General features: G+C 37.3%; 1 protein-coding gene across 6 annotated transcripts in view; it reads right to left on the reverse strand.

Moving 5' to 3' along the window:
* Positions 1-515: 515 nt before the first annotated feature.
* npnt (nephronectin) overlaps positions 516-13,990 on the reverse strand; it is a 62,837-nt gene continuing 49,362 nt past the window's right edge. For all 6 annotated transcript variants that reach the window (XM_004911088.4, XM_012955502.3, XM_012955503.3 and 3 more), the window contains 4 exons: positions 7,681-7,773; positions 4,598-4,696; positions 4,101-4,360; positions 516-3,336 (listed from right to left, as the gene is read on the reverse strand). In XM_004911088.4, coding sequence (XP_004911145.1) covers positions 3,241-3,336; positions 4,101-4,360; positions 4,598-4,696; positions 7,681-7,773 — 548 coding nt within the window. In that variant the 3' untranslated portion in view covers positions 516-3,240. The remainder of the gene's footprint in view (positions 3,337-4,100; positions 4,361-4,597; positions 4,697-7,680; positions 7,774-13,990) is intronic.

Raw genomic sequence — 13,990 nt, forward strand, 5'->3', positions numbered from 1 at the left:
AAGGTAGGCTCCATACACCCCCAGCCTCCACTAACAAAATGGGGCCATAGGTGAGCTAATAGGTGAGGGGGGGGCTCTTTGCTCAAATGCCAATCAACACCTTTCAAGGAGACGCATATGGAACAGTCTTTTGGGGCTGCTTTGTTATGCTGCTGTGAATGGCTCTTACTGCCCTTGTGGGGCTCCATATAAATGATACAGGAGCCTGAGAGAATTATTAGGGGTTTCATTTTCTTTGTGGCCCCCTACATTCGCCAGCTATAAGTCCAGTTGCTCCCTTGATACAACTGCTACCCTGCTTAAAGTCAATTAGGAGTAAGATTTGGGGTGAAAAGTATGTGCTGCCCCAGATATTTTTGTACCCACGGCTAAATTAAGTATTCTCCAATTTCTGTAATCTTGGTGTGAGCTAAAATGTTGGGGGGAGGCTAAATTTGGTATAGCATATTTTTAGCAATTGCTTCACTTTCTTTTAACCATATGTTCTTTTGTAGCAAGAAGAAAGAAACAGCAGCTAAATCAAACAGTCTTTTTAATTCCATGAATATTCAGATACAGTACTTAAATAAAATACAGACACAAAGAATGATGCAACTGTCAGGCATTGGTACATATTCTTTATAAATACAGGATAGTTTCAGTGTACCTTTATATACAGTTTTCGCTTAAAAATACAGTGCCTTAAAGAATAGAAACGTCCAAATGCGGTAAAAAGAAAAAAAACCACGCACATAAAGAACGACAGCCCTACGTACAGTGCAAGCTGTTCTCTCAGATACGCAAATAAATTAAAATAAGTGGCTCTCTTTTATTTCAAGCAATATCATGAACTGGAAATGTTGCTTTGCTGGAGCTTGAATACTGTTAACTTTGTGATGGAACAAAGAGATATATAAAGAAGCACCAGATAAGATATACTAAACATTGGTAGAAACAATAAATGAATATAAACATGTTTTTCATCAAATTTAAAATACAGTATCAGACAAAATATACACAATGATTTCCCTTTAACCTGAATTTCAGTAGTTTTGGTGACGTTTTATGTCGTGCTGCATTAGCTGCAGGATATTGTTGGCATTTCGTTGTTACCATTCGGTAGCGTAACTAAAGGTTACTGGGCCAAACAGCAAATTTAATTTAGGCCCCAAAATACTGCTAAGATATACTGAAAACGCTCATTAGTTAGGGCCTTACCTGGCCCCTTACACTCCTGCCCCCCCCCCCGTTGGGAGGTACTTGCTCTCTGTACTTAATAAATGCATTGTCAAATTCATTTTTCTCTAAGGTGAATAGACAAACAGAATTGTGAGCTTCCTAGTAAGGCAGCTTGTCTACATATAAGTGCCAAAGAAATTAAAGAACATATACAAGAACATATGAATATATAAAACTGATCATAATGCAATACCCCCTCCCCATGGAAAATCCTTTATGCCCAAGTGGTAATTTCTACATTTAGACCCAAAATTCCAATAAAATTCAGGCAGAATGTGTTGCTGTTCGGTATTCTCATCACATTTACTTTATATTTTTGCTTTTAATCTATGTGTCAAACTGATGCAGATTGACTTATCTATATATGTATCAACAAACTCATTTAATTGTATGGGGCAACATGGAATTGTACAATGGTGGGCACTGAGATGTTGGAATGCATAATGCTAAGGAGCACCAGGGGCCACATTTAATAACCCTTACCAATCAGTTGGCTGACTATGCACACACACTGACTTTAACGCATCCATCTGTAAATGGTTTTTAACTTTGCTCCTGTTATTACATTACTCATATATAGTATTCATATTGCAATTGCTTATTACTGAAGGTAGGCTTGTTCAGATCCAATTTCCCCATGACATTTGGCACATGCAATAAGGCACAAGTGTTACCTGCCCCTACAAGACAGATCTAAGTGATATCCCCCCAAGTCCTCTTCATGGTACACTGAAAATGAATTAGCAGTTTGTCAACAACAGGACAATCATATGGAAGTGTAACCAGATATTTCAGCCCTTACCTATGAATTATTCTACATCCCTGTTCATTTTATTATTACAGAATAATTATTTTATGGCAATGTGTGTCACCAACACTTCATGTCTATCTTTTTGGTTTATAAAGAGACCTTTTCTTTGATTTGGGACTTCAGACTGTTGCTACATCTGGGTAATGTGGTGCTAAAATAAAAGCAGTCTTTGTGATTTGATTATGACATAGATTTGTAATATTATTTTTCAGGTTGGACTAAGTAGTTCACAGTCCAAACCCCAAATAAAACAGTAAATATAATCTTATACAGGACAAATGTCATCACTCCTTTGTTTAAAATGAAACTGAATAAGTGTATGATTGCTTCTGCCCTTTACAGCCCAGTTTTCCATATGAATGGCATGCTTGGAGGACTTGTGCCATGTCCAAGGGTGATTGGGCATGGCCAAGATCATCCATCATGTTGAGAGGTATACAAAATCAGTAACATCTTTATACAGGAGTGAAAATATAGGCCACAGACACATTCAAAAGGTATCAGTAACCAACTGTCTTAAAATAATACTGTTGGATGTGTGAGCTGTTTCTTATATGGGGACACCCCTATTCTCTCCATATGACTAGGCATCCTGCTAGCAGCATTACTGGCAATGTGCCAACGTCACAGCCCTACCCATAGCTGATGATTTGTTCTTTAGCTACACTGAGAGATGACTAGATGGGATGACAAGCTAGAATGAAGCAAATTTTTATTCCTGTACTGTGTCCTTTGTGCCAATGGCCTTGCTTCCTTATGATTACTAAGCTAACTAACTGGGGTATAGGGTCTTGAATTTCATGATTTATTTTCATCCCGCCATACTGTTTCTGGAGGCCAATTCTATTAACACAAGATAAATATGTTATTTACATGACTTTTAATACTAACATGGGTTCTTGGTGGTGTTCATTTTGTACATGAACAGGCACAGGTATTTAACAGTATACATATGAACAAAATGTATTTTTCCAATTTTCTTCTTTAGTCCCCGCCAGGAATTGATCTTGAGTAATATATATAAGCATAACATATTCTTTGGAAACGTGCTGACTTGAACTTTTGTGCCCACTATCAGGTTCTTAAAGGAGGGAACAAAGTATCTTTGAGAATTCTGATTCCATCAGAAATTCAAAACAGCATTGAATTTCCCTCGTGCTCTTGTCCTGAGCTTAGCCAGGCATCGAATGGCTGTCACTTTAAGTTCCGCTCTAGTGTGTTTTAGAGCATTGACCTCTCTTCAAACTCACGTCGTCGAGCCCAAGTTGTCCTATTCTCTGTTTACTTCTTTCAGCTTTAAAAATTATCTGTAAAATATAAAACCCAGGTGAATAAGGTTAAAGGCAATGATGGCCTTCTACTTCTATTATCAAGTGTAAGCGTTTATCTTCCCTCTGTTGTTCAGTGTCAAGAAGTCTCCCCTAGTAACCCCTCTCATTTTCATTTGTGCAGAACTGGAAACATTTCAACCAGTAGAAAGTTTAATTAATAGGGTAAAGTTTAGAGATCTACTCCTATTTAATAACAACCACTGAAGCATGACAGAAGGAGCCATGTAAACTTTCCCTTTATGCAGTTTAAAAGCTTTACAATATTTCTAAAATGGGTTAGATAACATAAAAAATAAAGTTAGAAAAAAACCCAAAACACTAGCTTATTTAAAGAGGGACTCAAACCGAATAGTCAAGTTTTTGGTTTTTTTAATTACATTTTTTTTAATCACATTGTTCCATTCATTTTCAAACGGGCTGAAAAAATTGAATGGTCTTATAAACTGGAAAAACAAAGAATTGTTAAAGAATATTCCCACTGATTTCTATATAACCTCGCCATCTCTTTCTTGACAACTTTTTGCTGGTAACTTCATGTTTTTCTTTAATAAATCCCGACTATTCATACTTTAGAAGATTTTTTTTTTTTTGCATTTGTTTTTGCTGCCATTTTCTTAAATTTAAAAACCCCTGCTGTGTTTTTGTTTCAAGTAATGACATGACTCAAGTAATACACTTACTACCATTACCAAAGTCCCTTTAAAATGACCACAGAACAGGAATATTCACTTAATGCTTACACTTTTGATGTTTTTTCCCAGTATATTTATATGTGATTCTCTCCAGCCGTTTCCGCCATTGCGCCCCCAAACTGCAGGTCCATGAGAGGCACCAGTTCTCCTTACAAAGGCCTGAAGCTTGCCCGAATGTTCCCCAGACAGAATATGCCTAAAAGAAAGGCACAGATCTCCAGAAAGTGATAGGTGTCCAAGATGTAGGGCCAATCGAGCTGCTTTTCCTGCATGTCCTTTGGGCTCCATAACAGTCAGATACTGCCCCCCTGTAAATAAATTAATAATGTTGTGATTGCTTGGGAAAATGTACAAACCATATCCACATTTTTATACATTATAGAAGTAACATTTATGGAATGCCCTAAGAAAACCTACCCTTCCTAATGCTTCTTTCAAATAAATCCCAAGAACCTCCTACTGATATATACACACTCCTTCTCTCCCACAGACCTCTCATGCACTACCTGATCTTCTGTTGAAAACTTGTATTTAAATCTTCATACCTGACTCATCTTTTACTAGTTCCCAATGTAAATCATTTTCTTTATCCCTGATCCAGCCGCACAGTCCACTGTCAAAATTGCAGGAATGAATCAAAACACCTGGAAGACAATGAAAAAAAAATTGTACTTTGTAACTGACTGTAACTGTTTTCTTTCAGATTTATACTCTGTTGAATTTAAAGAGAACTATAACTTCCATAAAATTCCTAGCTTTCTGCCCCCATGAGAACCAACACTACTCTTCCTTTGTCAGTCATCTTGTTGTTATCTTACAGTAAGATAACCATGCAACATTTCCTTGCCAATATCTTGCTGTAATGAAACATAAGGAGGGTGGATATAATACTTTTTTAAGGCGTTCTGAGCTATAAGAAATATCCTTAATGTTTCCAGCTGCAAGTACACGCATTATTATCTACTGTCCCTCACAAATGTGAAAATTTAGCAGGGTTGAATCTAGTCCAGATGTTGCTAGATTTCACTTGATGGCTTGCTTTAACCTTTGATATTCTGTTGGAGTATTATGAGAGCTGTAGACTGCCCACAATTATTCCTACCTAGCTTCTAGTTGATTTACAGGTAGGTGGAAAACCTGTTCAACGCTTCATTTTTGTCTCTAAAGGGTAAAAAAATCTTTCCTGAAAATGCATCCAAGCCTATAACTGAAGTTATCTATTGAATCTGACAAGTACAATAGCTTCTGGTAGAGAACTCTCCAGCTTCACCATTTGTAATGGTTTCAATGACACCTCCCTTCTCCAAGTCTCAACCAAAGAAATAAAAGATAGAATCAGTGGGAGGTGCCAAGTTGTTGAACTCCCCCTGGAATTTTGTCATTTACCTGCTAACCCACCCTTCATCAGCTTGGGATAATGTTTGAGGAGTGCTGCCATACCATCTGGTTCTAGTGTCCCAAGTACCACTTGTGCCTATTGCAGCTTGGGCAATGTGCACTACTTGATTTGTGAAGAAGTGCTGTACTGCACATGCACTCATTAAGGGAAGTACAGGGTATGCCAGGAACATTAGATGGTGGTGTACAACTTCCTACCCCCCCTACTTGCCAGGTGAAGTCTGTCTAGAGAATATTTGCCAAAACAGCAGCTACAGTACTTTTGCATCTGATTATCTACATCACTTCTTCATGCCAGTATCCTAAGTAATAAGTAATTTTTTTCATGGGAAAAAATGTTTAGAGAGTTTTTCCTGCTACAATTGTGTATGTATATATATATATATATATATATATGTATGTATGTATATATATATACAGACAATTTTCACTATTCAAACTAAATGTGGCCCATTATTGGCTATTGATGGCATCCCCAATACTCCTTAGCTGCACCTAACTGGTATGTTTGAAGGGACTCATGCCGATAGAGCATATATGTTGCCATTGTCCTTGCGACAACCTGTGATGCTCAGCAGTATATTTTTGATGTGCCATGCGACTGCACACTGGAAATAATGTATGCCAAGTCAGACCTTCTTCCCAAACAAATGAAAGGGTCTGAAAGAGGGAAAATCCCATTATGTTTGTGTTTTTTCCTCTGTAATGAATAAAATTCAAGATCTAGGCAGCTAATCACGCTGTAGTTAGATGACAGTTAGCTGACTTACATAACAATGTATTTTCCATTCAATGAACAGCAATTTTTTTACTTGGTAACCTTCAACATTTTCAGCACCAGTTAATCACCACATACCAAAGTGAATATTTTCAGTTCAGGTTCTGCCATCCTTGAATCAAAGCAGAAACTCCCTCTGAATTACTTTTCATCCCTCACAGATTTTCTGGACCATGACAAACACAGATCATGAGATATACTGTACACCTACTAATGTACAACAGTAGGGGATTGTTCACTCATGCAGTTCTGAGGGGTACTTTCTCCTTCCTACATCTGATATGTTTTAAAAATAAAAATGAACTGAGCAACCCTAATCTGCTGAAAAAGATTAAAAATAGGCATCACACAAAAATACATAACCAAAACCTGAATGCCTTTCTTTCCCTTGGCAAAATATTCTTATTTAATTTTTTTCGACACACAAAGTATTATGCATACAATTTGCACAAAAGAGCAAGGCATTCTTGATCGGTTAACTTCCCTTTGTACAAATGTGTTTCTTGTATTCTGAATCAATAGTGATCAATGCAGTTCTGCTAAATAAAGATTCTTCAGCTTAAAGGACCAGTAACAAATTTTTCACATTCAATATATGCTTTCTAAACACTTTCATTAGTTATTTAACATGCTGAAATGTTACTGTCATAAGTAGATTTACCATGCGCTGATAGGGCTAAGGCTGCAGCTCCTCTTGTGACATATTTCCGGTCAGCTTCCCCCTCCCTCTCCCTGTACAATGTCAGCAATGACCTCTACTCACACAGAAATCCAAACAGAACAGGAGATAAAAAAAGTCCTTTTAAATCACTTTTAAAGGAGAAGGAAAGGTAAAAACTAAGTAAGCTTTATCAGAAAGGTCTATGTACATACAGCCATAAGCACTCACAGAAAAGCTCTGTGTCCTCTATCAAAAGAAACACAGGATTTCTTGTCTTCTTTTGTGTACAAATGTTCTTCAGTATCAGACTTCCTCTCTCAGAGAGCTGCTGTCTTAAACTAACGGAGAAAAGGGCTCTTTACTCAGGTATAGTAAAGATTTCTGCAGAATAAATATAGTGTTCTAGATGGCACTAATGTGGCAAATTTATTGGTGGTAAAATGCCAAAATGACTTTCCTTCTCCTTTAAAGCAGGTGCTAGAAATTGCAGGAAACCAACTTCCAGTTTTAACCAGATGTAAAGCAGCTGCCACATTGTCTTTTTTTTTTGCTGTGCCCTATACATCCAAGGTAATGCTATTTATTCAATAACAACATATGAAATTGCAATTTCGGTCCGTTACATATTTTAATAAAAGTGTTTAAAACATATTTTTGTAATGTGAGCAATGTGTGTTACTTTTACTTTAAGCTGGCCATACGGTATAAGATCCTTTCGTATGGTAAGGTCTTATAGCTCCAGTGACAGGAATCCCTAGTGTTTAGGTTTTAAAATGCACATTAAATCTGACCTGGATCATCATTTTCTTCATATTCATCCGCACTTAGCCCTTTTTCCACTTCAAAGATATCAAAGAGATTGTGTTGCACTCCTTGGCGTGGAACTGCAAGAGAAGCAAGGGTAAGCAGTTAGAACTTTAATTAGATTTTTAGATTAGGTGATGTGGGAATAAATATAAAATATTAAAGATATAAAGGGTGAGGAGACACTTAAGAACAATATTCACCAAAACAGTGTATCACAGTTTTATTCACTTTCATAGAGCTTTAAAGTTCTTTTCTACTGAATTCACCTGAATTCACCATTTCTCCTAGGTTTTAGGGTAGCGAAACAAGAGTATTTGTTGCCTAAGTGTACAGAATAGCTGCCTGTTCATTCTTATGAGAGTCTCCTGAGAGGTAATCACCTGACCTTAACTGCTTGAAGATTCTTCCTAATGAATCAGGCCATTACCTGAGGAATAAACCAGCTTGGTCATCCACCAAGCCAAAAAACAACTGGCCAACAAAATGCTTGGAATCGCCCCATGTTCCATTACACTCACATTTATGTACATAAACTTCCATAGTGTGACAGAAGTTAATTTAATTATGAAATATGCATGACATTCCACAGGCTGATGGAACAGACTAAACTGTGAATGAATAGCAAAGAATATTCCACATATAAATGCAGAGAGAAGATCTTTGAAGTCAGTTCTGATTTTTATCTTTTAGTAAGTGGCTAGTAGTCTCTGTGTCTGCTACTTGTATAGAGATTAAACCTTTGTGTATATCAAAGAGTTTAACAGTCATGCAGTAAAACTTTCTCATGAAAACAGCACAGTGCTCTTCATATATCCCAATTTCTATGAAGTGTGTCTGAGAGTGTTCTAATGTGTATATAAGAATTACTAGCCTTTAATCTGATCATATCTCAACAGGAAATTTCTGAAAATTGTTTTTTTATTAAATATTTATCGGATATTTATTGTGTTTTGTAATCATTGCACTGCTCCTGAATGATTTTAATATTGAAGTTAATGTATGAGATTAATATTGGTTTACATACACTATTCAATGCACTGACATGCATATGGCCTTCACATTAATGTTCCTTACAAGACAAGAAGCCCTGTTTTACAGAGTATCAGGCAAAGTGGGCTTTTAGTGATAATGTACATATAAGGGTCACATTGTATAGTGATAATGTCTATTAAACCATACTTATGTGCCTTACTGTGAATGATTATTTCTCTTACAATAAGACTACATTTGTGGCTTTATATAATAAAAGCATATGCTATTATAAGAATGGTGCGTACAGTAGGTATGTTCATGACTGTCATTTATTTGATCTCTAAAACACAGAAGAGTCTAGTAATGGTGCCTTCTTTAGATTTTGAGTGAGTCTAGCTAAACAATGAAAAAATACACATGTGCCACTGGATAATCTTATACTGAAACTCTGCCATTTTAAGTGCTAAAAACAAAACAAACCAAGTGCACATGTACACACTAGGTTACATCAGCCAATGAATTGACAGCATTGTGCCTTTTACTCCCACCCTTCTTCCTGTTACAGTTAGAACCTGCATTATATCCTGTCAGGTGGTCAGTGGGGGAGCACACAGACCATCAAGAAATGGTGGTTAAAGGTAAAAGATGCAAAAGTGCAACATTTACTGATATGTATATGCCAAATTGATGCTTTAATAGGTAATTTATTACATAATATGTTTTCTGCTGTGAAAAATTAGTATGGTATTAAAGCTCAGTGGGTAGGGTTGCCACCTGTCTGGTTTTCACCTGGACAACCCTGTTTTTGGATATCCAGACAGGATTGTGGCACTAATCGCTGCGTCATAGCCTTGTCCCATTGATGTCATCTCTTTGTCACTGCCCTGCCCCTGTCACTCCGCTCCTAAAATCGCCCTGCCCCTGCCACCTGGAGCTATTGTATTAAATAGGTGGCACCCCTATCAGTTGCATGCCACAGAGAAAGAACTGTTTCAGCTCAATAAAGAACATTTGAAAAATGCTTTGATACATGTAAAAATAATTTCCTGACATTTTACATTCAGGAAAGTGGTAATAATTGTGACAAAATCTGCACTATTAATAACTCAGCACAGTCCAAATCAGTTATTTTATCTTAAATGATGGGGTCTGTGCAGGAATCCATCCCATTCACTTGCAAATGTGAACTATGACATGTTTTTAAAAGCCAAACTAAGTGAAATTCTCACACAAAAGCTTGCATGGCAGAGATTCCATTTTTATCAAAACGAAGTAATTAATCTTCCTGCAGGAATGTGCTGAGATACAGGCTGAATGGGAGAAGGTCATATTCTCTTGCACCTCGCCTTCATGTTGCAGGTGTAAAGGTGACAGGCTCAGTGTGATGAATCTAAATGTATCCCACACAAGAGCCCGCTCCTGGGTAAAACAAGTAAAACACATGGTTGCTATTTCCTGCCCTTCTACTAAAAGCTATGCTAAGTGATATATGTCAATCCACAAAGAAGAGCAGAAGCAGCATAAAGAGCATGTGTAGCAAAAAAAAACAAAACAAATTTAGTTTTACATAGCATGTTTATATATTTCCTTTTTTTTGCAAGATTAGAAAAACCATATACATTTGTAAACAGGCATTATCTATATATAGTGTTTCTAAGGCATGGCTAAAGGTCCCCATAAACGAGGCGATTTCACTCGTTGTGCGACGAACGATTATATCGAAAAACGATCGTATGGCGATCGGGTTTCCATACGATATGCCATCCACGGGCAACGATAATTTGCAAAAGATTTCATTGTATCATTATCGTAAAAAAGTACGACCGTACATCTACGTACGATCCAATGTCGTGGCGGAAGCAGTATTTATTTATTTATGATCGTTGACTTCCGCTGCTGGCAGTCATGACATGCGCAGAGAACAATCGTTCGAAGACAAATGTCTGACACTCACACCAACTGGCAGATTTTATCGTTAAACGACTAAAATTTTTAAACCTGGCCGATCGATTTTGGGGACGATAATGTCGGGTCGATTAGTGGGCCGACGATCGTTCGCGCACCATCAACTATACAATAGTATCGGATCGTTTGGGAATCGGTCGTTTGACAGTAAAAATCTTAACTGTCAGCACAAAATACTGCTATATTATCTGCATGTATTGCCAACCTAAGAAGCAACTGGACAATTCCTAATAAACAACCAAATAGGGTCAAGGCACACCCCCAACCCCCCAAAAAAATTATTTGGAGGGGCCCGAACATGCTGCATCCCACCCAGCCCTTCCCAACATGCCCACTCACACATGCAGCAGATGGGAAATTTTTTAGTTAATAAAGTGGCTATAGAGCAAGCTGACCTCTAGTTAATGCAAATACGAAGGAAAGGCAAGTAAGCTACATCCCTATATTAATAGTTTATTCTTAACAGATTCAGTCAAAAGTAAGTAAACCCCATGGCATTTTAACATATGGATCTTCATTTTAACTATACTGACAGATGCAGGTGAAATAACACTTATACAATAACATTTTGTAGTCCATTGTGTAATGCAAAGATGCAAAAGTAAGTACACCCCCACATTTATCACCAGCTCATATAGCTAAAACTAGAATCTAATGCACCGCATCAGGTGCAAAAATGTAAAACATTCTTCAAGGATCTTGAAGAAACGTGTCTTATTCAAGACATTTGGCTTGATTAGTTCTTTGTTTCTGAAGTGTGTGGTATCACCATGCCTAGACAAAAAAAAATTCTGAGGCCTTTAGAAAGAAGGTTTTAGATATCTAAGAGTACATTTCAAACAACTAATAACTTGTCCAGGACAAGTAATCTCAGCAAGCTGAGTCTTAGAGCATGTTGAGGTACTCCATGCCACTGCACACGTGCATGAGTCTGCCATCAGAAAGAGGCTGCACAAATAAGATTTTTGCTGTCCAGAAAAAAAATCAGGGCAAGACTAAAGTTTGCCCATAAACGATTGGCCAAAGATCAGGATTCTGGAAAAATGCATTCTGGATAGACAAGGCTAAGATAGGTATTTGGCCACAGTTCCAGAAGACATGTTTGGTGAGAACCATAGACAGCATTTCACCGTAAGTATCTGATACCAACTGTAAAGCATGGTGGTGGAGCTATTATGGATTAGAGCTGATTTGCTGCATCAGAGTCTGCTAGCTCACCATCACAGAATTCAGTTTTTCACTTTACAGCTAGGTAGTTTGAAGTAGTTTACCCAATTTTAATTCATCGAAAAAGTATTGGATCTTGAGTTCTTGAAATTTACAGGTTTTTTGGGCTAAGGGTCTGTTACATCACATAAAATTTAGGTGTTATTATATTAACAGGGTTCCTGCTGTAAAGCATGGTGGTGAAGCTATTATGGATTAGAGCTGCTTTGCTGCATTGGGGCCGGGTAGCTAACCATCACAGAATTCACTTTATGAGTTTTTCAATTATGGTCCAGATTCAAATCTAAAGTAAAGTTCAAATTTGATTCTAAAATTTCCAAACAGTGCTAATTGTGGCAATAATTTGCAGCTAGGTAGTTTGGTGTAGTTTGGCCAATTTAAATTCATTGGAAAGTATTGTTTCTTAAAATTCAGATGTTGTTATAGTTGCAGGTATTAAATATCTACCCCTATTTACCAATTTGGAATTTTTCAAGATTTCTGCTTACTATATATATATATATATATATATATATATATATTTCAAACAGATTACTGCGAGTGCACTCCAGGGTCTTTTCCATAAAAACGATCTTTATTATAATATTGCCATCTTATCAACGTTTCGGCTCTGGCCTAGAGCCTTTTTCAAGATACAATGGCCACATAAAAACTTTGCATTAAATACACCCTATGTTGCAGGCGTGTCCCAGCTCCTCCCCAAACACCTCCCCAAACACCTCCCCCTTCTTTAAAGGGACGATGTACTTAAAAATCCCCCACAAAAGGTATATAAAGTGAAAGTAGTCTATATCATACAGTTTCTAATACTCCTCCCTTAAACATTATCTTGTGCTCAAAAAACAATTAAATTGACAGTATTCGTTCAACCCCTTTGGGGCCAGTGTCCCCAATCGTTTGATCCAGTACGTTTCCCGCTGTAACAGAATTCGGGCTCTATCCCCTCCTCGTCTAGGGGCTGGGACATGATCTATCCCTATATACTTAAACGTAGGTAATCTATGTCCCACTTCCAAAAAATGTTTAGCCACTGGCTATGGAAGTGGGAAGTGGGAAGTAATCTGTTTGAAAATGTGAATGTATCCCTGAGTGGCACCCGGGCAATTTAGCAAGCTGTTTGAACTGGATATCGGAAGTGCGGATCGTGATTCGGTTGTATATATATATATATTACTTTTTTGACTGAAAATAGGATACAGGGGCTTGAAGGGTACTCAAACACTGTACGAATCATACCAGTTTTCCATTTTCAATACTTTTCTACATCCTTTCCCAACAAAATCATTCACCTCTCGATATTTTGCAGACTTTCAAATCCTAAATTGCATCTAAAGAAAGCTATCCTACATCAGCATCAACTATCTCAAATTTCCTTTGCTTGCACAGGCCTGTGTCATACTTTTCCTTAAAATGGCCACACTGGACCTATCCTATTTTTATACCAATAGCCTCCCAAAATGTCTTTTCTTATACAGGTATAAGACCCATTTTCCAGAATGCTTAAGACCAATGGTATTCCGGATAAGGGGTCTTTCCGTATTTTGGATCTCGATACTTTAAGTCTACTAAAAAATCAGTAAAATATTAATAAATCCAATAAGGATTAATTATATCTTAGCTGGGATCAAATACAAGGTACTGTTTTATTTTTATAGAGAAAAAGGGAAATCGGTTTAAAAAATCTGAATTATTTGATTAAAATGGGCTTTCCGTAATTCGGAGCTTTCTGGATAATGGGTTTCCGGATAACGGATCCCATACCTCTAAAGATTTTCATCAAAAACCATTTTGCTGCTGTCGACTCAGAATAAAGGTCATACTGTACTAGCAAAAGAAAAAAGTTGCTAAAGCTGATCGTGAAAATGTACAGATCTGTGTCATTTTTTTTTTAATTAACCATGTCTTGTCCCACACTTCACCTTGTATCATCTGGCAATTCTGAGAGTTACTGGGCCCCACAAAGAACTCAAGGTAGGGACCACCATTACTGGATGTCAGAGGTGACTGTCAGTTAGGAACCCCATGGACCCTTCTCCTGGTATCCCTTATTGCTTCTTGCTGGGTCATATTTATCATGCTACGTAAAAAATGGAAAGAAACATTACTGGTAATTTTGCCCAGGGCAACCAA

Source organism: Xenopus tropicalis, chromosome 1, assembly GCF_000004195.4.
Source record: "Xenopus tropicalis strain Nigerian chromosome 1, UCB_Xtro_10.0, whole genome shotgun sequence".
Taxonomy (NCBI): Eukaryota; Metazoa; Chordata; class Amphibia; order Anura; family Pipidae; genus Xenopus; species Xenopus tropicalis.